At 34.8% G+C, this 21876-nt stretch overlaps 1 protein-coding gene across 4 annotated transcripts in view; it reads right to left on the bottom strand.

Annotated features, from left to right (window-relative positions):
• The window catches only part of SNX13 (sorting nexin 13), a 72368-nt gene that overhangs the window by 23175 nt on the left and 27317 nt on the right, over nt 1-21876 (bottom strand). For all 4 annotated transcript variants that reach the window (XM_075492933.1, XM_075492930.1, XM_075492931.1 and 1 more), the window contains exons 3-16: nt 21042-21144; nt 15815-15904; nt 15279-15400; nt 12724-12845; nt 12471-12572; nt 11730-11818; nt 11230-11313; nt 8577-8715; nt 7943-8031; nt 6710-6809; nt 5532-5725; nt 3802-3906; nt 3024-3156; nt 2240-2277 (exon numbers count right to left, since the gene is read on the bottom strand). In XM_075492933.1, the coding sequence (XP_075349048.1) occupies nt 2240-2277; nt 3024-3156; nt 3802-3906; nt 5532-5725; nt 6710-6809; nt 7943-8031; nt 8577-8715; nt 11230-11313; nt 11730-11818; nt 12471-12572; nt 12724-12845; nt 15279-15400; nt 15815-15904; nt 21042-21144 (1510 nt within the window). The remainder of the gene's footprint in view (nt 1-2239; nt 2278-3023; nt 3157-3801; nt 3907-5531; nt 5726-6709; nt 6810-7942; nt 8032-8576; nt 8716-11229; nt 11314-11729; nt 11819-12470; nt 12573-12723; nt 12846-15278; nt 15401-15814; nt 15905-21041; nt 21145-21876) is intronic.

Raw genomic sequence — 21876 nt, forward strand, 5'->3', positions numbered from 1 at the left:
TCTCTTCCAAACAATCCTAAAATACATTCTTACAGTGAAAGTATAAACTGCAGGCAATGTATTTTATAATGGAAACTTTAGGAAACACTCAACTGCTGTGGCAAGGCACTATACAGCAACAATTAATACAAGTAAATGAAATGACTGAAACTTGAACAGATAACAGGTAACGCAACAGACAGTTTGCATTTAACATGACTTAACATCTTTGACATCATGTCTATTCACAGGAACACAAGTTAATTAAAAAGCAAAAATATCACACCGCAACCCAATCTTATTTAATGCACTATCATTAGCTAAAAGTTCAAAAATTCCCTGACCTTTGAAGTAACCTTTCCAAGGTCTATTTTTCTTCATGTAACTGACTAACACAAGGGAGCTAAACTATGTGTACAGAAATTTACTCCTGACATGGAATTCAGCCAGGAAAAACTAATCTACCAGTATTCAAACACCTGTAAAAGCACTGAAAACCCTGAACAATATGGACTACAGAAAGCAAAAGTTCTTCTGCATAAACAGAGATTTATCATACATTTCTGCTAGAATGTTTTTCACTCTTTATAAAAATAATAAAATGTAGTATTCTGCAAATACACTCTTCACAACCACAACAAAAAATCAAGACTTTGAATTGTCCCATGCAAATATCTATTTGTATTGCAACAGTGCTTGATAAAGGCTTTAAGACCTTCTAGCTTAGTTTGGAAAGGCCACATGAAACTAAGCAGCAGATAACCACTAGTCAGATGAGCCATCGCAATGGCAAATCCCCGTCTATAAAATATGACTTTGATATGTCAGAATATTCTTAGAAAAAGTACTTAAGAGACATTTGAAAGACCTTTTTAAGAGATTAGTCAACTAGAAGAATCTCTTGTGAAGCGTTACCAGAATTGTATGTAAATTTATAAAAAATATGGCTAAATTAAGTTTTCTTCTGCATCTAACAGGAGTTGGTGTAAATCGTATCAGCTGACCTTGTCTTCATATTTCAAAATGTAAACAAGAGGAAAATATTAGGAAAAAAAATTCCAGCTTAAAAACCAAACAAAAAAACCCCAAAAACCAAACCAAAAAAACCCTCCCCCCTCCCCCCCCAAACCACACACCCCCTCCCAAACACCCCCCCCACACAGAAACACATTTACATTTATGTTAAATGTATTCCTTTACAAAATAAACTCTATTCCTCTGCGTGCAAGCATGATCTAGCCAATGCACCAATGCACTGGAACTCCTACAGAGCTACAGCATCTTCCAAGAATGAATTAGAAGGGCCTATGAATCACATAAGCCAGGAAATTGCATGCAGATTGCAAACCTTTGTAAAACTAAAAGATTTGGAAAAATACTCTCATATGCACAATTGAATCTTGCGTATCTTGTGGCTCAGCGACATATAGTCTGAAGAAACAAGTAAGGGGAAGGGGAGGAAATACATCAAAATTTTTATGACTTTTTTTCTTTTTTAAATAACTGTGATTTGATTTTACATTTAAAACATTTTAAACCTAATAAGATCTGGGACAGATTATTTGGAAAAACTCTGGTAGAAGTATACAGTTCTCTTCATACATATGCAACCACTAGTACACACAGAAGCATATTTCAAATATTTAGGTACAGTCATGTAACTTCGAAAAGGTTCTGACAAACTGACCCAATCAATTACTTAAAAAAATAATACCAAAAATTGTACTTGAAATTGGTCAGATTAGAAAACAAAGATTCATATTTTGAATAGATAAACTCCAGATACTTTTATGCTTTCAAATCAAGTCCTAACTCAAACTAAAAAAAAAAAAAATCAACCTATAAAAATATAATTAAATGCCTCATTCACAGTCTATTTGAATTTAATCCTTCGAGATTCCAGTTTTGAAGGATTTGTTTTCACCTATTATTACCTAACTCCAAGTTTATGTCCATTTAAAAAAACAAACACAGATAAGAAAGTATGCTTTGCATAATTTAACTATAGATTATTACTGTTTCTATGAGAAACAATGCAAAATTTCATTAAACACAGGGGAAAGTACAAAAGGCACAGTTTTATCTTTCAAATTAATTGATACCTCACATGTTTCAATTTGATTCAAGAACATTTTCAGAAATTAAACTGCAGTGAATTAAAACCTCTAACATACACAATTTAAGCTCTTTTATAACACTTTTCCTACTGTTGGGGAGAAAAAATAATAATAATTTAAAAAAAAAAAATCCAGTCACTTACCAGATTTATGCTGCCAGTAGGAGACCCATTAAAAGATTCTGGGAGCAGTGACGAAGGGGAAAGGAAAAAACAGGTTAGAAGATTTTCTTCAATGTAGGGTCACAAACAAGAAATAAAAATGCAAAGACAAACCATTATGGAAAATAACGGAAAACTGTGGCATTGGGCAAAATGTTGCACCCAATATATAAGTACTTCAAGTTTTTAATAAAGACACCTAAAGGAAAATGTACGTAAGTTTATACAGCTACAGATATGAAATAAATACTCCAGAAAACATTCCTTTTTAAGCTTATATCACTGCATGAAATTCTTCATTAAGGAGTCAGTTTAACAGTTAAACAATTTCCATTAGATTTGTACTTCAGTTAATGAGAATAATTATTTTAATTCGTTTAAAAAGCCACATCTCCAATGTACTTTCAATTCTATTTCCAGATGAAGAATATACTTACGGATTAAAACCCAACATGTTGAAGAACTTCAAATATTTTTGAATAAAAAATGAGAATGAAAGTCACACACTTACTTTAGCGACACACTTCTTACCCAGACTTGACAAAAACCATACATGAGTATTAATAAAGTTACTACAGAAAAAACTACTTGACTCCCAAAACAATTTACAAAAAAAGCACAAGGAGGAAACATTAATTTAAAAGTCAGAGATAGTACAGGAACTTTTTTGATTTCTCAAAAACAGTGTGGATAATTTTCTTATTTTCATTTTAAAGCAGAAAAAAGAACAGTCCCAGGAAATCCACCTTACAGATACAGAGCTCACCTCCTTCACCATCATCTGATCCTCTGAAACTAGGATCCTTCAGCATATCCAGCTCAGCTAACATACGCACATACAACACATTCTGTTTGAACGAAGGATAGAATCTTTCATCTCGCAGCATCAATTCATATACCTTATTGAAACAAAATCACCAATCTTAGAAATACTTATTACATTTTTTAACTAATCAGACAAGCTTTCATAAATTCTACTTGACCAACATGTATTTGTGCATTCTATTATGTGTTTCTGGATTTCTTTTAAAAACCTAATGCGAGTTTGTGAAATTTCAATTCAGACTTAGTCTTAACGGAAAGGTTATGAGAACTAATTGTGCTAGAAGTATAATACAGTCTCAGAAAATACCTTTCTAACTAGCGAGACATGCACATATAAGAAGGGAAGTAGCACATTAACTCTAAGTGTTTCCTTCCTCTCCTCTTAACCCTTCCAATTGCACCATAAACATATTTGGTCTTTACCCATTTCACAACAGGTTCTCTCTCAAAATCCTTCTTTGTTGATAAACTATGAACATAGACCTGCAAATACTTAGGAGGAGAGGTGAGAAGAGGGAAAGGAAGGGAGGGAACACATTGCATACTACTTTCCTGAAAATGTCCAGTTCAGCCAATACAGTATAACTCTACCTCACAAAGATTTAACCACACCACCTCAAAAAGTTATCTACATAGCCTATACAGTGACAGTATATATACATATACACACATGTAATCTATACGTAATGGGAATTAATTCACAGATGAACAGAGTATACCTTTCTCTGAATGTCATCAAAGATTTCAGGTGTTGGATCCTCATGGTTCAGTGTTTCTGCCAGTTTTGCTACTAAGTTGTCATCAATATTAACTCTCGGAGATGCCTGTCAGAGATCTAAATCAACTTTTGCAGCATAAAAATAAGAAAGCTTCTATTTTCACAAATAAAATCCAATACAATTCTGCAATTCTATATGTAAACTAAATTTATTCTTGATGAGTATCTCTAGAACTGTCTAGAACACACAACAGAGTCAGACCCCCTCCTCCCCCGAAAATTAAGTTCAGAGTTTGTATTAAAACTCAAAGTTTCAGGATTAAATACTAAGAATCACCTCAAAAACAATTTATGCACATTATTCTGAAGCAATATCTAAACCAGATTTAGTCAGTCTTAAAACCGGATTTTATTTATTTATGAATAGAAAAATCTAGATTGAGAAATTAAGAAAAAGCTAGTAAGAAAGTAAACAGATGAAGTCCTGAAGCATCTGAGGAAAGGCTAACAGTTTGTCAACTCTGCCAATTTCTGGAGAGATTGCCAGTAGCTGTAATCATGGTAGCTTTTCATGCACACTCTATTACAGCTACCAGCATACTAACTATATATAGCAGCCATCAGATTCCTAGTCATCCCTTGGTATGACATATTTCAATCCACTGCCCATTGAGCATTCTTTTAGATGGGTCCAAGTTGACACACCTTCCCCATTTTCTGTAACACAGACAGAGAGCCAGCACTGAACCAGACCCAACATAGCTCACTCGACAGCATAACTGAGAGGCTGAGTTCATTGGCTTTGGAATAGCTCTGGTGTTAGGTGGCTTCTGACTTCAAACTGGTGAGCATTCAGTCAGCTCAAAAACCCATCAGAGCAAGCTCTGCACAGTCTGCCATGTTGATAGACTATTGAGGTGAAAAACCGATCAGAGCAAGCTCTGCACAGACCACCATGTCGGTAGACTATTGAGGTGAAAAACCAAAGTGAAAGAAATGATGTGGAAAGAGAAGCATTACAAGGTATTTGAGGGATAATTTGTTGAGGGAAGCTTTTGAGTGAGTTGAGAGGTGATTTTTATGCATACATAAATTCAGAACAAAGATGCTTTGTTAACACAAGTTGACAAGTGTTTTCTTTCACAGAAGACCCCGTTATTACAAGACTACTGGAAGCATTCAAGCTTAGCCTATTGAAAGATACCCAACGGTGATATTTGAGCAATTTATACAGACATTTGTAGGGAGGCACAGAAGTTATTTGATTTGAAAAACCAATCTTAATATCTTAATCCAAGTTTATATAAATATTGGGTTGCTTTTTTTTTTTTTTTTTTAAACCATTTCTTCTTAAGGAGGGGGGCAGGGTAAAAGGAAGGGAAAGGACAGCATACACAAAGGGATAGAATTTCTTATTCTGTCTTCACATTTTCTCTAGTTTTTCTCTATTCTAGAAAGTCAGCTTCTGAGGAACACATTCAATGCATTTGACAGCATAGCCAGTGCCAGTATGAGCCTTTTTAAATGGGGGGGGGGGGGGAAGACATTTTCTTACTGCTTGACATAAGGAGAGAGAAGATACACAAGTAATAGCTTAAATGTCAACTTGTAAACAACTTGTGCTACATCACATCCATTCACATCCACTTCATATTAATGTAGCCATAACTACCAAAGCAGCATCTGTACAAAGAATAAATCCCAAACAATGCAGAAATAAGTTATTCCTACCTTTTCTGATAAATATTGCTCATAAACTCCAAATGCAGCTGCTCTTAATAGACCCTTGGTTTGATTAGTCTGATGTTTTCCATCTTTCTGCCGGCTTTGAAGTACCTCCAGCTGTTGCTGTGCTGTAACCCTGTATCCTTCCACTGTCATCCAGAAAAACAGATGTGCTTGGCCACCAGTCTGCTGCATGTAATCTACAGAAAACAGCCACCACACAACCATAGTTATTGTTGTGCATCTTAGAATAAGAATTCTCTATGATGTTAACTCCATATGGAACTCCAGGATCTGGTTATACATCTGGAATACTTGTCATCTAGAGTCAAAAAATAAAAAGTACTATATACATATTGGTCATAATAAGTAAACAAAATTGGGAGCAGAGTTTAGGAACTAAGCACTGAATCCTAAAATGCACACGTAAAAAGTGAATCCATCATTACTGTGTGGATATAACAGGCTTGTACAGCATGATACAAGCTGAGAGGAAGTTCAAACTGGAATTCTAACAAATCACGCACATCTACTGCAATAAAAGGACTATCACCACCAACAAAACTAATCAATATTCTTTGTGATGACCATCAGCAGCTCAATTAATTCACAGAAGAGAGTCAAGCATTGGAAAGTATTAAAAAGAATTATACTTTAATCCATCTATCAATTTCTTGATTATATGATAAACCTAAAATAGTACATAAATTACTGCTGTATTTTAGCTTCTCAGACAACCTTTAGTAGCCTTGCAATCCTCTAAACTTCAATCTAACATCTATAGTTGTTAGCTTCAGTGAGATCAGCAAAAGTAAGACTAACGATTGTGATAAGTTTCAGAGTCATTCCAATCATAAACCTCTAAGCAATTCTTGCAATGATTCTGTTCTAAACAGAACAAACTTGTTAACTGACAGACTAAGAAACACTGCAAGATCAGTCTTACAGAGCAATCGGTACTGAAACAAGCTTGATACAAGCTTTCAGAAGTACTATGTATACATATGGTGTTCTGAACAGTTAATTACGGACTGATTTGCAAAAAAGGTTTTGGTTCCCTCAGGCAAGGGGCTTATACACATTTAGCTCTCAGTATACACCTATATTTAGCGATTTCAAGTATACAGTCCTGTGAGTTAGCACATCCTTTATAAATAAAAAAGATCAGATAACTTAACACTTACCCATAAAAAACTGTAGTGCAACATTGTCTACCAGAATATGGTCCAGAGGGACTGTGCAAAGTTTTCCAAAGTTTGCTGCCAGTTTCACAGTATCTATTTCCTGTAAGACACAGATCAGCATGTTCATAGGCTTTTTTTTTTTTAAATTACCTTTTAAAACTTCTGCTTACCACGAAGCAGATGTAATAAAAAGTAATTTACATTCTAGGTAATAAAGCAGCCTCTCAAAGGTTAGTTATTTTCACAATCCCTAATAAGTGAAGATCAAGATCATAAGGTCATGTTCTCATCACTATTTGCCTTCAACATGGATGATTTCTGCCACCTAGGAAGCTGGCTTTTAACACTGCCATTACTGTAATACTATACAGGTCAAATTAAGCCCAAATCCCTCGGTGCTACTGTCCCAACGGTGACAGCAGCATGAATTAACCAAATGAACTAATTTCAGAATTTGATTGGGTGCAGGTCACCACAATTGAAATTAATCTCTTCCCAACTTTCTTCTGTTAATATGACATTTCTTGGTATTACAGTAATGATTCCGGATCCAGCTGTAGAATACTTAAACATTTTAACAGTCAGTACGCACAAGATCACATTATCTTGCAGCCACATCTAGGTTCAATTAAGAGAGTCAAGAAACTAACCGAAGTCAACCATACTGACTCTGTCAGCCTTAAAATATAAAACAAAATATAAAACAAGCAAACAGAACAACATTAGCTTCTCAATTTAACATCCAGTTTGCCTTTGGCTTTTCATTGAACTAAAGAGGTAAATGTGTCTGACGAAAGGCAATACATGGAGTCTACAAAGCATTGCAAAATAATCAGCGTTACCTTTATCAACAAGAAAAGAGATCTTTGGCAAAGACTAAGCTTGAGGCACACAAGGAGCAGCGAAAAAGAACTGAATCTAGGTGTATAAATACAAAGATGCTTTGCCTCTATGCAACATTTTGGTTTAACTCTTGTATTGAGAAGGTAAGGATAGTTTTAGGATGTACTGACATACTTAAACTGCTAAAGCCAGAATCCAAAAAACTCTAAACATGTGCACCTTTAGAAAATTTTTGCATACTAAAACTGCAAATACAAGACTCACTTCAGTTGTATAATGTATTCCTGTAACTGCATGATTCAAGTTGTGTTTCAAAACACAAGAATTAAAAAGCTAGACCAAACTAGTAAGTCATTTGCAACTTCACTAAAATAATTCTAAAATACTTACTTTTCCTGACTGCAATCTCTGAATTCTTGAATCACATACTTTAATAACATATAATAAACTGTTTATTTGATTTTTTATAGTGTTGATATCTGAAAGAAAAACCAAACAAGATTAAGCAATGCAGATGAGTAAATGAACTCTTGTTCTGAAATGCTCTAAAAAGATCATACAAAAAGTAACATACCACACACAAAACACATCAGCTTTGAAGAGAAGAGTTTTTTTCAGTTTAAATACCTTACTGATGAAAGTGAAAAGGAAGAAATATTTTTCTCTTTCCTTTTTCAGATCAGCTGTCAACTGACTACCCATTAATACCTAAAGTATTATTGAATTCAGAACCACCAGTCAGGCAAGTTTCAATTCAGTGGAAGTATACATCTAACCAATTAGTCTCTCACTACATATATTTAAAAAAAAAAAAAAAAAAAAAAAAAGGACACAGATGGTAAAAAGGACTTGTTTTTCAACACACAAGAAGATTCAAGTTTTAACAATTTACGTATAATTTTTTAAAATAAAATATTTTATACTATGCTGCATCAGAGTTTGTATTTTCTAAATTTTTTTAATGTTCTTCAGAGATCATGCTGGCAAATGCATTTCATATTTTGTAAAACAATACAGTACCAACCATCTCCTGCTGTATCTAGAGATCGAAGATATTGCAGTTCTTCACTTGCTTTATCTTTCACTGCTTCCAACTCTCCTATATTATCACTTAATTTAATAATATTCATAAAGGCCTCATAGTTACAGTTGGAATCACGAATCTGAAACAGAAAATTTTACAGTGTGAATAATGCAAAACAGGTAAAAGCAGATGATGTGATTTTTCACTAAATGAATTATTTTGACACAGCACTGCAAAGTGGCATTTTGAAAACACTTTGATGCTTCTAAACTCTCCTCTTGATACTAAAATTGTACATGGACCAAGAAAGAGGAAGCATGCACACAGTCAAAACCTATTTCACACCATCATTTTCTGTTTTCAGGAAGTACAACAAAGACACATGGAAAGTATGTTAACCTACTTAATAAAGATCTTGTCCAAAACTCAATCCACCTTCTTCTGCTATTACCCATCTCCTTAGCTAAGTTGGCAGAAACTGGTGAGACCACTGAAAAGGCTTCAGCTTTGTCAGGGTTCCCTGTAAGTGTACATGTTCCCAGTGTAATGGCTTCTTAAGATACAGAACTACAAAAAGAATTAGAACATTCTACAACGTAACCATAACCTACTGGGGAGAAAAAAAAAAAAAAAAAAAAGACGGAAATGACTGAATTAATATCCTCTCTGAAACCCTAATTCAAATAACCTTTGTAAATACTATTAAGCTATTTCAATACATACTATTTTCCCAGTATTGGCACAGGGTGAACCTGCTCTGGGACTCAAAGGAATTTGTACAAGTGAAGGAAGCCTGCTGTGCTGCCAAGATCACTGGGAACTGTGTTGTGAACGCAGCATGGAGATCAGGGGAAGGTTGGCAGCTTTACAGCATGTGCACACAGGTGCAGAGGCTTGAGTTCTAATGCTGTCTTTACCATCTGAAGCCAAAAACAAGTTGCTTCACCCATGTCCTTTATAAATGCTCACTTTGATATGGAAATGTAATACTTTGTCTGCACTGCAGAAGTGCATTGAAATGAGCTGCACAAGTAGAGAGAATGAAGAGTGGATACCCTTGACCAAAGTTAATGGAAAATCTTCCTAGAAATCTGCTTTTAATAGTAATAGTAATAGTAAATAGTAAAAGTAAAAGCAATACTTGAACTTCAACCATTTTGTAAAACGTGAATTTCACAGTGAAGAGACAAGTTTGGATTAACTACTAATTTCATATTGAAGCTTTATATTTTTATTGCAAGAGAATTAGTTCGAACTAAGGTGTGCCTAGAAACATGGAATTAAACTTCTCATTTTCAGAAATCAAGTTTTTTTGTTCAAATCTGATTTTATGTGAATAGGACATATTAGTTCCTATATGTCAATAGGACATATAGTCAATTAGTTCCAAAAGGAACCAGAATTTGAGACATCTCTACTTTTGACCTTAATTTCTGCAACAATCTTCATTTCATAAGACCTGTATTAAATTTTGGAAAGCATTTATTCTTCCTTATCTTTCCCCCAGCACATTTACTTCCTCATCTCAGAAAGCAATTATGAAAACTAATATTTGGGACATCACCATCATAACAGAAAGCTTTATAAAAACCTCAGAATTCTATCTTTGGATACAGCCGGGGGCAGTGCTCTGTAAATAAAGAATGAGGCCAAGTTACAAATAAAGAACATGCACAGGAGGAAAGAGGAAACAAAAATTAAAAAGCTTGGTCCATATGAGCAGCAGTATTTTTTCATACTAAAGCTAGGTTCCTGTAAGAAAAGCAGCGTGCAAACTTTTACATAAAATGAAGGTGGCCAGAGTGAATGAAACATTGTACACATACACTTGAATTCATTCCATATGTGAGAATTTTTACTGTCAACTCTGAGGGTGTTTTCAGCATCATACTTGAATGCACACTCTGAGACTAAAATATATGGATAAATGTAGAGAGAACGTGGGGAAAGGAAAAAAAAAATTAAAACTTGACTCATGACCTACAAAAGATAATAAACTATAAGAATAAGTTTCAACTTTCTTCGCAAAAGATCAGTAACGTTAATTAAAGTGTGAATATTCTATTTATGTTAATTTTACTACATTTACTATTTCTTTAAAAGTCTTTTTTTTTCTGTGGGTGCATTAGAGAGATATTGAAGTAAAGACTTTGTTTCTTTCCATTCCGTTAAATTATTAAGAGTTACCACAAATATCCCTAAAAAACCCCACCCTGAGATTCCTTAGCAGGGTAGAGGGGCGTGGGGGGGAAATCTTACTACTTTTCATTCTAGAGGCATCTTAAGCTTTAAAGGACACACTTTGACTAAAAAGAGTCAAGGAAGAAAAACTTCCAGGGTTACTGCCGTACTTCCTCAATAGCTAAGTAAAACAGTCAAAGGACTCAGCTTTACACTTTGCCATACATCTGTCCTCAGTCAGCCAACTTTAGCCAAACCACCACAACACAGAGTACAGATAATACAGTGAGAGAGAGGGAGAGGGACAGAATAAAATTTAGTACAGCAGTCATAAGTTCACTATCTCGGCCAATATATCCATTGGTAACTTTTCTATCAGAGAGATATCTGCCATGATTACAAGAAACACAAGTAAAGCTTTATATGACCATATTCTGGAAATATCATTCCTTTTAAACATTATAAATCTTACCATCCATATGACATACTGATTAATATAATCAGGATCACTGAGCTGGTTTATTAATGGAAGAAGAATTCCTCGGGAGAGGATTTCCTGAAAAACAAAATATAATAAATCATTTTTATACATTTATTCATAAAGCTAATACAACTGCAACAACTTAAAAATCACTGTGTAGGGGCTAAATAAAAAATGTGTAATTATAGAAAACATTCAAAAGGCACTAGCACATTCCCTTCCAATTAAAATTAGATGTTAATATCTCAAGAAAAACAACGTCCATTTTATCATGTTTTTCTAATGTTGCTAGAGCTAAAAGAAACTTCAAAAATACTTCACACAAACTGTTCTCTGCTATTAAATACTTTTCAAGATTGTACTGCATTTAAAATAACCTAATATTAAATTAGATCAATTCTACAAAACAAAGTAAGAGCAGCAGCTCAGATCTTAAATTTTTGATGGCATTAAACCAAAGAATTGCGATGGCTTTTAGAGTCCGTACTTACCCTGACAAAGTATCGCATGATCTTGTTCTGGAAGTCTCCAGGAGGTAGCAATATATACAGTAAAACCTCACACAGATCCCTTAGGAATCCTAGAGAGGGAGAAAAAAAAAATTAGAAAAACCCAAACAAACAAAAAAAACCCCAAAACAAAAAAAAAACCCCTCAGCACAATTTTATGTTATTTCTCATCTTATCTGATATAAAAACCAACAGATAAATCCTTAAAATGAAATTCAAATACACAATCATATATATTCTTATAGTCCAAGCATCACAGTAACACCTTTCAGACTGAATATTAGCAACACTGATGTAAACCCGAGACAGATCTAGAGTCTCAAAACCAAGACAAAAGAAACCCAAATTCCAAACCCCCCAAAAATAACTCCAATATATTTTCCTTATTTAACATATACAGGGTTTTTTTCCCCTCCTTCACACTTTGCCCAAAAAGATAAGCTGGTTTTTTTTTTAATGAAGACTATGGAGTAGTGATAAGGAAGGCAGATCTAACAAAAATTAGTAAGAATGTGCAAAGCCATCCCCTGCCTCCCAGAAAACATATTTCTACCTTAAATTCTTCCAACAAAAAGAGGAATAGCTACATATGTACATAATTATAGTATAGCTTTGAAAGTCACACGCTAAGATTTCAATATATTTCATATTGTCAACACAATCGTTAGTATTTTAATTTAGCCTGCTATACTAAAATAACTTCAGAAAATAATATTGAGAGACCTTCTTCATCTTTGGGAGAAGTGCAGACTAGATCACGACAGACTTCTTTTTCCATTTCAACTTCAACCTCAAAGAATGTATCTACAAGTTCCTCAGCTTGGTCTATTCAAAAGAAAATAAAACAAAACATACTTTTTTGTAAAGATCAGAAACTTGAGAGTAACCTTGAATTATAAAATAAAACTAACTATATTTCACACATGTGAGAAACCTGCCTACTCAGACTCAAAGCAAAAAATATTTAAATCATTACCTTTCATCTGATCACCTTTCTCTGCTATTCTTTGCTGAGCTTTTCTGAAAACTCGAAGATGAGTGCCAAAGTCATCAACAAGTCGTGTAGTGAAATAAGGCTGCCAGTCTGTTTCCTTTGACCTATCAGAAAAGGGCATCCATGAAAATGAATTATTTTATCCTGACTACAAAGAACAATAATAAATTTCTACTTCTCCTTCATCCCTGCCAAGAACCACACTGATAGTAAACATGGAAAAGCAAAGAAATAAATCAGTCTCCTAATTGCCTATTCACTGAAAACAAGTAAAATATTGTAAAACACCGCTCTCACACCACATTAATATTTATGCTTGATTTACTTTATGGTCAACATTAATATCCAACAATAGTGTTCTGATTCATGATATTGTCAAATATCTGTGAAAAACCCTGATATAAACAGTCCACGAGAATCTACAATCTAAAAATAAAATACTCCCCAGGTCTTTTCCAGGCATACTGTCTATCGTTTTGGAAGGCACCTAAACAAAATAATTTTCTTCTGAATTTGCAGTATATGCATGAGTGAGAAAACACACATTTCATTTGAAACTACAAGCAACCTAATATTATCAACAACTGATTCCACAGCTTATATGAGAGGTTGTTAGCATGAACCTCCAACAATGCACATAGATTTGCATCAGAAAATAGTCACTGTTAGAGTTGCATAAAACCATTTCATTAGTGATATGAAAAAGATGCAAAGATATTCTTGTGATGTCCATTGCCTTACTAGTCAAACTAAAAAGGCACTTGTGAGTTACAGGTTTAATGAGCTAGATGTTAGTGATGGCTTTTACTCTGCATTTAAGTATTCCACTACCTGAATTCTCTCAGATACCTACTTTGTTACAGCAGAATCCTTCTACAACACTTTCTTTTTTGTTTTTATTCCCTCACTTGCTCTTTTTCCCCCTCAAAAAGAGAGAAAGGAATAAGGAACTCGAAGAGAGGGACGCCTACTGCAAAAATCTAGGTGTGGAAATAAGAAGCGGAGCTGTGTCAAAGGGCAGTCAACCAAAACCATCAATAATCCAGCTCCACCATCTGCACAACCAACAAATCATATAAATACACTAGGTGGCAGCCTTACATCATTACTCCAAATGTTCAACTCTCAAGGAAAAAAAAAATATCCCGCTGTACTCATTTCTATCCAGAAGCTCACAGGGTATATGAAATTAGGGATGATGGTACTAATCTAAGACTGCTACAGCTATATCCAACTACAATCATTATAAATACACTAGATCATTTTCTCTTAACAACAACAAACTGCTGCAGCCCTGTGAAACTGATTTGATTTGTACAGAAGAACACAACTGCACAGGAGCAGTGGCTATTTCTGAAGAGCTATAGTACTGCAGGAAAAAAAATTAAATTGGCTATAACTTGACCTGCTTTAACAGAAACCCAGTGCTTGATACTGTTCAATGAAGTAGCTTCACCAAATAGACAAAATCACCACAGTTGGGCAGCCAGGTCCATTTCACATAAGCATAGGATTGCTTGCTGTAATGTACTGTTTATTTAGCCTAGTTTTCAATATTTCCAACACTGTTTCCTAGTATTTCCACTATTTCACAATCAATAAGATTTTATTATAATGATTTTTTCCTAGCATTAAACCTAGCTCTCCATCTTTGACCTTTCTTGCCAGAAAAGCACACTGCCCTGCATTTTCAAGTCAATAGAGGGAGAGGATAACACCACCTCAATATTGCTAAGAAGTTTATTATATTTAGGTGACCCACAACCTCTTCTGAAGGGAAAACAGATAACAATCAGCACAGTGGGATGAATACCTGAAATCATTACTTAATAAAGAAGTTGGATATAAAGGTATGTGGTACCTTGGCTAAGAAATCAGCCATACTAAAGAAGATAAAGAATTTCCTAGACAAATTCCCTGACTTCCTGCTACTTCATTAAGCAACAGCAGAAAAAACATGGGACAATTAACAAACTATCCATTTGTTCTGAAACAAATTAATTATTTTTAAAAAAATAGAGTTATTTGTGACATAACATTTCGTTCCCCAGATTACTATTCCTTTGAAAATACTCATTGTTCTTACATATTGAAAAGCAAGACCACTTTTAAAAGTTATCTGAGCTGATACAGGTATTTGAATTAAAGGCTTTCAGATTGACTTACATTGGGCATAGCCCTACTGTTTATATGAAACAGACCTGCATATAAAAATGTGATGATTCATGCAACCCAATGCTTGAATGCTTGTTGCGGAAAAACAGCTATTCAGTAATTTTAGACATTACTCAAAATTTTGAAACAGACATTTTGCAAAAGACCATGACTACAAACATCATCTCTGTTCACTCCTTTAGGGAGCAGCAAAAGACTGTAGTTCTCAGATCATGATCTGAGAACTTGTACATGTTCTTTCTTTAAATTCACTGAACTATGCCCATAGATAAACTTAATAATTTATCTACTACCATACAATCCACAGAGGTATTTGTCCACTTGCTTAGACAGTGTATTGATGTAAATACAAATAATCTTACCTGGCAGAAAACTGAACAAGTGCATACTGAAGAGCCTGCCTGATTTCCAGAAGAAACGACTCATCATCACTTAGTGTGTAATACCAATACTGCACATAGTCCCTCAGGGAAAACTGGATTACCTGAAATTGGAAAGGAAAAAAGAAAGATGAACTAATGAACAAAAGACAACAAAATATAAATTAGCTTTTTGTGCCTCATAACGCAACAGCAGTCTTCTTAAAAGGTTAACACAGTGAACCATACTCCCCCTACCATTGTGAAATTGTGAGTGGAACAATACAACTCACATACTGAAACCTCTTTTTCATATTGGTTTACGTGCATTCACCACCGCTATGCTGAGAAACTATAATATACAAAAAACAGACTTAAATATTGCCCAATATCCTGGCCCATCCTCAATGTTTTTTCACTTACCACTCTCAAATATGATAAAGTTTCTCAACTTCTATTTGTCTCTGAACTACTTAAAAATTATGTAGTCAACACTTGCAAAAATAAAAATACGTTAAATAGTCCTGGTTAGAACTTACCTGTTGCAAAGGCTCATCAATGATATTTGCACCTGTCAGCCTTCTGTCAATCTTAATAGGTCTGGCTTCACGTTTCATTTCTTCTATGCACTTGAAAGAGATTAGGAAATGTAACTTTACAGGTTTTAGTTATAATTAAAAATCAGCTCTACTGTTTATGATATATGTACACTTCCAATAACGACTTTATACAACATTTTCCCTACTATTACATTTATAGAGTAGATAAGATATAATAATAGAATCATAGAATCGTTTGGATTGGAAGGGACCATTAAAGGTCATCTAGTCCAACTCCTCTGCAATGGGCTAGGACATCTTCAAATAGGTCAGGTTGCTCAGAGCCCTGTCCAAACTGACCTTGAATGTTTCCGGGGATAGGGCATCTACCACCTCTCTGGGCAACAATAATATCTGTATTTTTCACTATATAGTAAATAATGGTGAGGAACTAACCTGAAAACCTACTTTTTGCTTACTGTAAAGGAGCAAGTTTGCTATAATACTAGATCAGAAGGAAATAAAACTCAAATAGTTATTAAAGGGGGGACGGGGGGGGACGGGGACAACACAGACGACACACAACAGCAGCACAAGCTAGTTTGTGGGTAAGACCCCAGTTCCATACTTGATTATGAAGTTCTTGTGCAACCTCAGTCAGGTAATTGTTCAATTTGGTTTTTTTTTTCTCTCAGTTTCTTTATCCATCTCAGTTTATTCTATATGCCAGAAGAGAAATTACTCTTTTTTACCATTGCTACTTGACAGACAAGTCTTTAAAAAGTAATTGATGAGGGGGTAAAAAATTATTTTATAGAAGGACTTGCAACTCAGAGCAGTTAACTCCAGGAATTACTTCATCAGAGCTGACTTTTGGCAAGTGACATACTGAAAAAGAACACCCTTTATCACTGCTTCTCTGAGGGGACTAACACAGTGTCTTTCTACAAACTTAAGATGAAATCTGCAATAAACCCCTTTATTTTCACAGAAACAATAACACAACAACCTACACTGTTGTTAAAAAAAATCAAATTATTTTATTCTTTGATCTAGAGAGAAAGTTATGACTATCAGAAACACAGAAGAACTGCCAAAACCGAAAAAAATTATAAACCCTATGTCCAGTGTTTCTATTCTACATGACTCTCCCTAAGTATCTCTCATTCAAATCAGTTAACAATGAATGGCAGAGAAATACCTGATGCCAGAAAACATTCCTCCTCCTACTTAACCAACTCTGTATCACAACACAAAAGTATTTTGTTGCAAAATTCTGTATATTTTTTAACTTTCAAGACAAGGAAACAGTTCAATGCTACTTTAATATGAATAAAGTTGACTCATATTCAAACAACACTCCAGCTATATAGTAATGAATTTGCAATATATTTTTGTCTTGACAGTGTCAAAAATACAAAAAAAATACAGAATGGAATGATTAAATATTTTTACTAAGCACAGCATAGTTTAAATTGCCAAAAATTGTTAAAAGAGAGTTTTGAAGTTTGAGGAGTGCATGCATAAAACTACATTTGGAAAACATAGAAGAAAAAGCAGCAGCAAAAAAAGCAGCAGTCAGAAGAAAGAGAGAGAGGGACACACAAAGAATACCCAAGGTTACTTGGTAAAAATCTGAATGTTCATAGGCTCACAGGGTTCAGGTTTGGGTCTGGACTTCAGGAAGTCGTCTTGTCCAACCTCCTGCTCAAAGTAGAGCCAACTACGAGGTTAGACCATTGTTTCATATTCTTTTTTCCCCAGTGAAATGTTTACATACATGCAGTACAATTTCATTTGCCTTTGATATGCCTGAAGCCTTCTAAAATTCAGAATATGTGCTTTTATTTCATTGCAGCTACAACAGCTGACCATAGTGCTCACTTGGAAAGCATTGCTGGTTTTAAGCCTGGCCTTCCAGACACTGACTTAGAAGACAGACTTAAAGGAAGGACTCAACTCACATGAAGAAAACTGTCCTATTCAACTGTCACTTCATACACAATATTAGTCTGACATACTCTACCAGTCTTAAATCATTAGGTAGGAAAAAAGAATATCACTTGTTATTCTTAAATTTTACACCTACTTCATTTTAAGCAGGTAGGAAGCACTTATGAGGAACGTGGGACCTACACTCCACAAAGTGAGATGCAGCACAGAGTAAAGAAACCCAGGCTCCACAAGGACATAATTGCAGCGACCGAGTAGACTTCAGACTTTTGCTTTGCTGCACTAAGAGATATTTCTAAGGTCCTTTTTTGAAACTATGCTAGGTAACTGTTAAATATGAAAAATGCCACTATTTCCCAAATCACATACTTGCGGTCACAGGCTTTCAAGAGCAGACAAGACACAGGGGATTTATGCTTCTGCATCAAATCCATAACATAGCATATGACCAACTGACTCAAAACAAAGAGATTCAGAAACTAGTCAGGGATCAAATATGCAACTAGCACTTATAACAGTGATAACAACTTATCTTATAGTAATTTGGCAGTACTGTACCCAGCCTACAGAAACTCCTTGTGTTTTGGACGAAGCAAAGTGACATCAATTACGATAATAACTGGACATTCCACACTTCTGTTAAAGTTGGACAGGAGCTGTAATTTTTATTGAAAATGGCATTCCAGTTAACAGCTCAGAAGGCTCTAAACCTGCCTTTCATTCAACATTATTTTAATATAAACCTGCAGACAACTGTGTATCTTTCAGAGCCAGTACATTATGGCATCATCAAGTACATTCCTGACACAAAAGTTATATAAAGCAGACTTGCAAAAGGAAAAGCAAGTCTAATCCTAATTTTTAAAACTCCCTGCATGTATGCAAACAAACAAACAAACAAAAAAATAGCTGAAAGGTAAATAATCTTCCATCAAACTTATGTAACTATTTCTCCTTAATGTGAGGCATTCAATACGTATTCGCTAATAAATATAGTAAGTGGCAACCAAGGAAACCTATCTGCACCAAATCCTGTGTTGTAACTTACAGTCTCGTACATTCTACACTTTATTTCCATCCATAATTTTGGTGCTATGAATTATAACTAATGTCTTTAAAATCAAGCATTTGAACATTCATCTTAGCCTAAAAAAAAAAATCCCCAAACAACAAAAAACCCTCAAAACAATCAATAAAACTGACTGCCTTTGGGGAAAACAGTTTCTTATAAAGAACCTGTATCATCAGATTACTTCCCAAAACACAGTATCATGAAAGAATTTAATATTGAGGTGACCAGTTTGCACTTGGTTCATGGAAGAAGCATAATCTATACACTAGCCACTAGCCACTTGAAAGAATATTCATTGTTCAAGACCACTTAGGGCCACAATGGTTTTAAACATCAAAACAATTTCAAGTTAAGAACATTACTTTCCAATAAAGATAAGTCAGCAGAAATTTAATACAGAAATGGCTAATAGGAATCCCAAGCAAACCACACATTTGGTTTTGGTTCTTGCACTGCTACTGAAAAGCTCAGCTAAACTGGCTAATGCTGTTTTAATACAGTGGCAAAAAGAAATACAAAACGCTATTGTAGAAGGCAAACAGATTTTAGTTGGAGAACAACTTCAAACAGCATTTGTAAGACAGCTAAAAATAAATACCTTATGCACTACAAAACTTAAATCCAGAGATTAGTCAAGATAGGTCAGCTGTGAAAAGTGAGGTGTCAATAATCCACACTCAAATCAGAAGTCAAACTACTGAATTTGCAAGGATTACAGAAAAAAAAAAACCAAACTACAAAATTTTATTCTTTTATAAAGCAACCAGAGCACACGTACGTACTCAGCTCAAAGAAGTAACGTTAACGTAAAAAAAGTTTCAGCAATGTAGAGGAAATTTAAAAGACAGAAAAACTTCTTGCAAATCTGCTCTCAAAACATGAGACATAGGCAACACTCCACAATCCATATAATATAAGCACTGAAGTCTATATAGCACCAAGAACCTTAGTCCCCTAAAATGAGGTTTCATTAATGGAACAGAACTATTAGTTGATTGCTGACTTGCCCTTTTTCAGCCTTAAACTTTATATTTTTCATTTGGACCAGTGACATTACTTTAGAGTTTAGAATATACTTAAATTCTAGATTTATCTCAACAAAGACTTAAGTGAAAAGGCCACTTAACAACTGAGCTATGAACCAGTCACAAAAAAAAGTTCTGTGATTAGAAAACATATTGCTGAATCACAAAATAAAATTTTTTGTATATGCTACTGATAAGAAAGTTGAACACCCCCCCTCCCCCCCCCCCATAGACAACATGAAGTGTAGTGACCTGACAGCTAGAAAGGGCAGCATGCTTCAGTCAAAACAGTTGTGAGATTAAATATAACATAACTAGCAATCTTTGGGTTAAAGTGTTTTCTCTACTCTGATGAGTACAAACAGATTAGGCCAAGATATATCTAAATTTCTGAGCTGCCAAGACGTATTGGTTTATAAACCAGGAATTCCTAGAAATTCTACATCTTGGCTATTAAGAATTTATTCTGTACTAAACAGATGCAGATTTGTCCAGTTAGGGACCCTGAATTTAGGTCCATCAACCAAATGATGTGTCTGTTAACAATTCAGAAAAAGAGAAAAGAGTTGAAAAGGGGATCCCACTGCTGCTCCTCATTTACGTATGCATTTCCAGGATTTTTGCTTGGTCTTAAAGATAGTCAAAGATAACTTCTACATCCCTGAAGTACTGTAAATCTAGACTTTATTAACAGTTTAATCTTCTTAGTTAGGCAAGCAACTTTCTGACCACAAACAAGCAAAAGAATCATAACTAGAGAGACTACAGATCCAGTGATGGAAGAATCCTAAATAGTCATGACAATCTTCCAAGAAAAGCAAGAAGGAGCTACCACTCCCTCCCAAAAAAACCAACACACACAAGTAGTCTAGAAAGGAATGGTTTAGTAATTCCCTCACAGATAACATTAGCCAGTTATATCTCACTCATTTCTCATAATGAAGCCAGAAACAATACTTGAAACAAACTTTCCATAAATGCTTAAAAAGCTTGTATTTCAAAAAGGAAAAGTCTTGCATTTCACTTGTACATTGCAGCTGACTCAAAACATAAGAGCAGGCTCTTTCACCTTGGGAAATGGGTACAATTCTTAGATTAAAACTGATTATTAGTGTTATTCTAATTTTCAAAGTTATAAAATCTGATGTTGGAGTTAAGACCAGTAAACTCTGCTTACCTTAGGGATCCCAACTGATGTACAAGGAAGAAACGAATGTTCACACTGCTCAAGGTATTTTTCTGAGTTGCTTTTTCCAAATAAAAGAGTGACCACAAACCCCCTAAAATGGAAAAAGAAAGACCAGCTAGAACAACAGTCATCTCCCACCCCCACCCCCCCGAGAAAATATTTCACAGCAAGTTATAAAATGACAATATATGACAATTATCACTGTTTACTCTCCTAGTACAGTGCTCTTTCAATGTGTAGCATGCTGCTCAAAATAACTGACACAATACTACGTACAAAATTCCCCAGTCTTGTATTCAGTCTTGATATATTCTTATCACATAGCAGATCTATATAGCACAGTCTATACTACACAGCCTGCTGCATGAGAAGAACCTGTGATGGCATGCTACCTATGCTCACAAATACTAGTACACGGAAAGAGAGGTACATACATAAGCTGCTCTGGTTGTATTTATACAAAGATTCTTTTACTTCAACACTATGAAGAAATAAATTCTTTATAGAGAGACATTTATGCCACTGCATGGTGGCATCAGCCACAAAAACACAAACCAGGAAGAAACTGATGTAGTAAGTAACTAATGATTGCATATGTGTAAACAAGAAATAAGAAAATTTTCAACTGGGAACTTATTTTAAGCTGCAAAGAAAAAACAAAAGAAACCAACCAAACAAACAAAAAAACACCAAAAAAAACAGTAGTCCTGCCAGGCTGCGTAAGAACAGAGTCAAGGAAAAAGTCTACAGGATAACTGAAGTGAAACACAAGGTGTTGGGTTTTTTGGGTGTTGTGAGGTTTTTGGGGTGTTGGGGTTTTTGG

Source organism: Mycteria americana, chromosome 2 (genome assembly GCF_035582795.1).
Source record: "Mycteria americana isolate JAX WOST 10 ecotype Jacksonville Zoo and Gardens chromosome 2, USCA_MyAme_1.0, whole genome shotgun sequence".
Classification (NCBI taxonomy): domain Eukaryota; kingdom Metazoa; phylum Chordata; class Aves; order Ciconiiformes; family Ciconiidae; genus Mycteria; species Mycteria americana.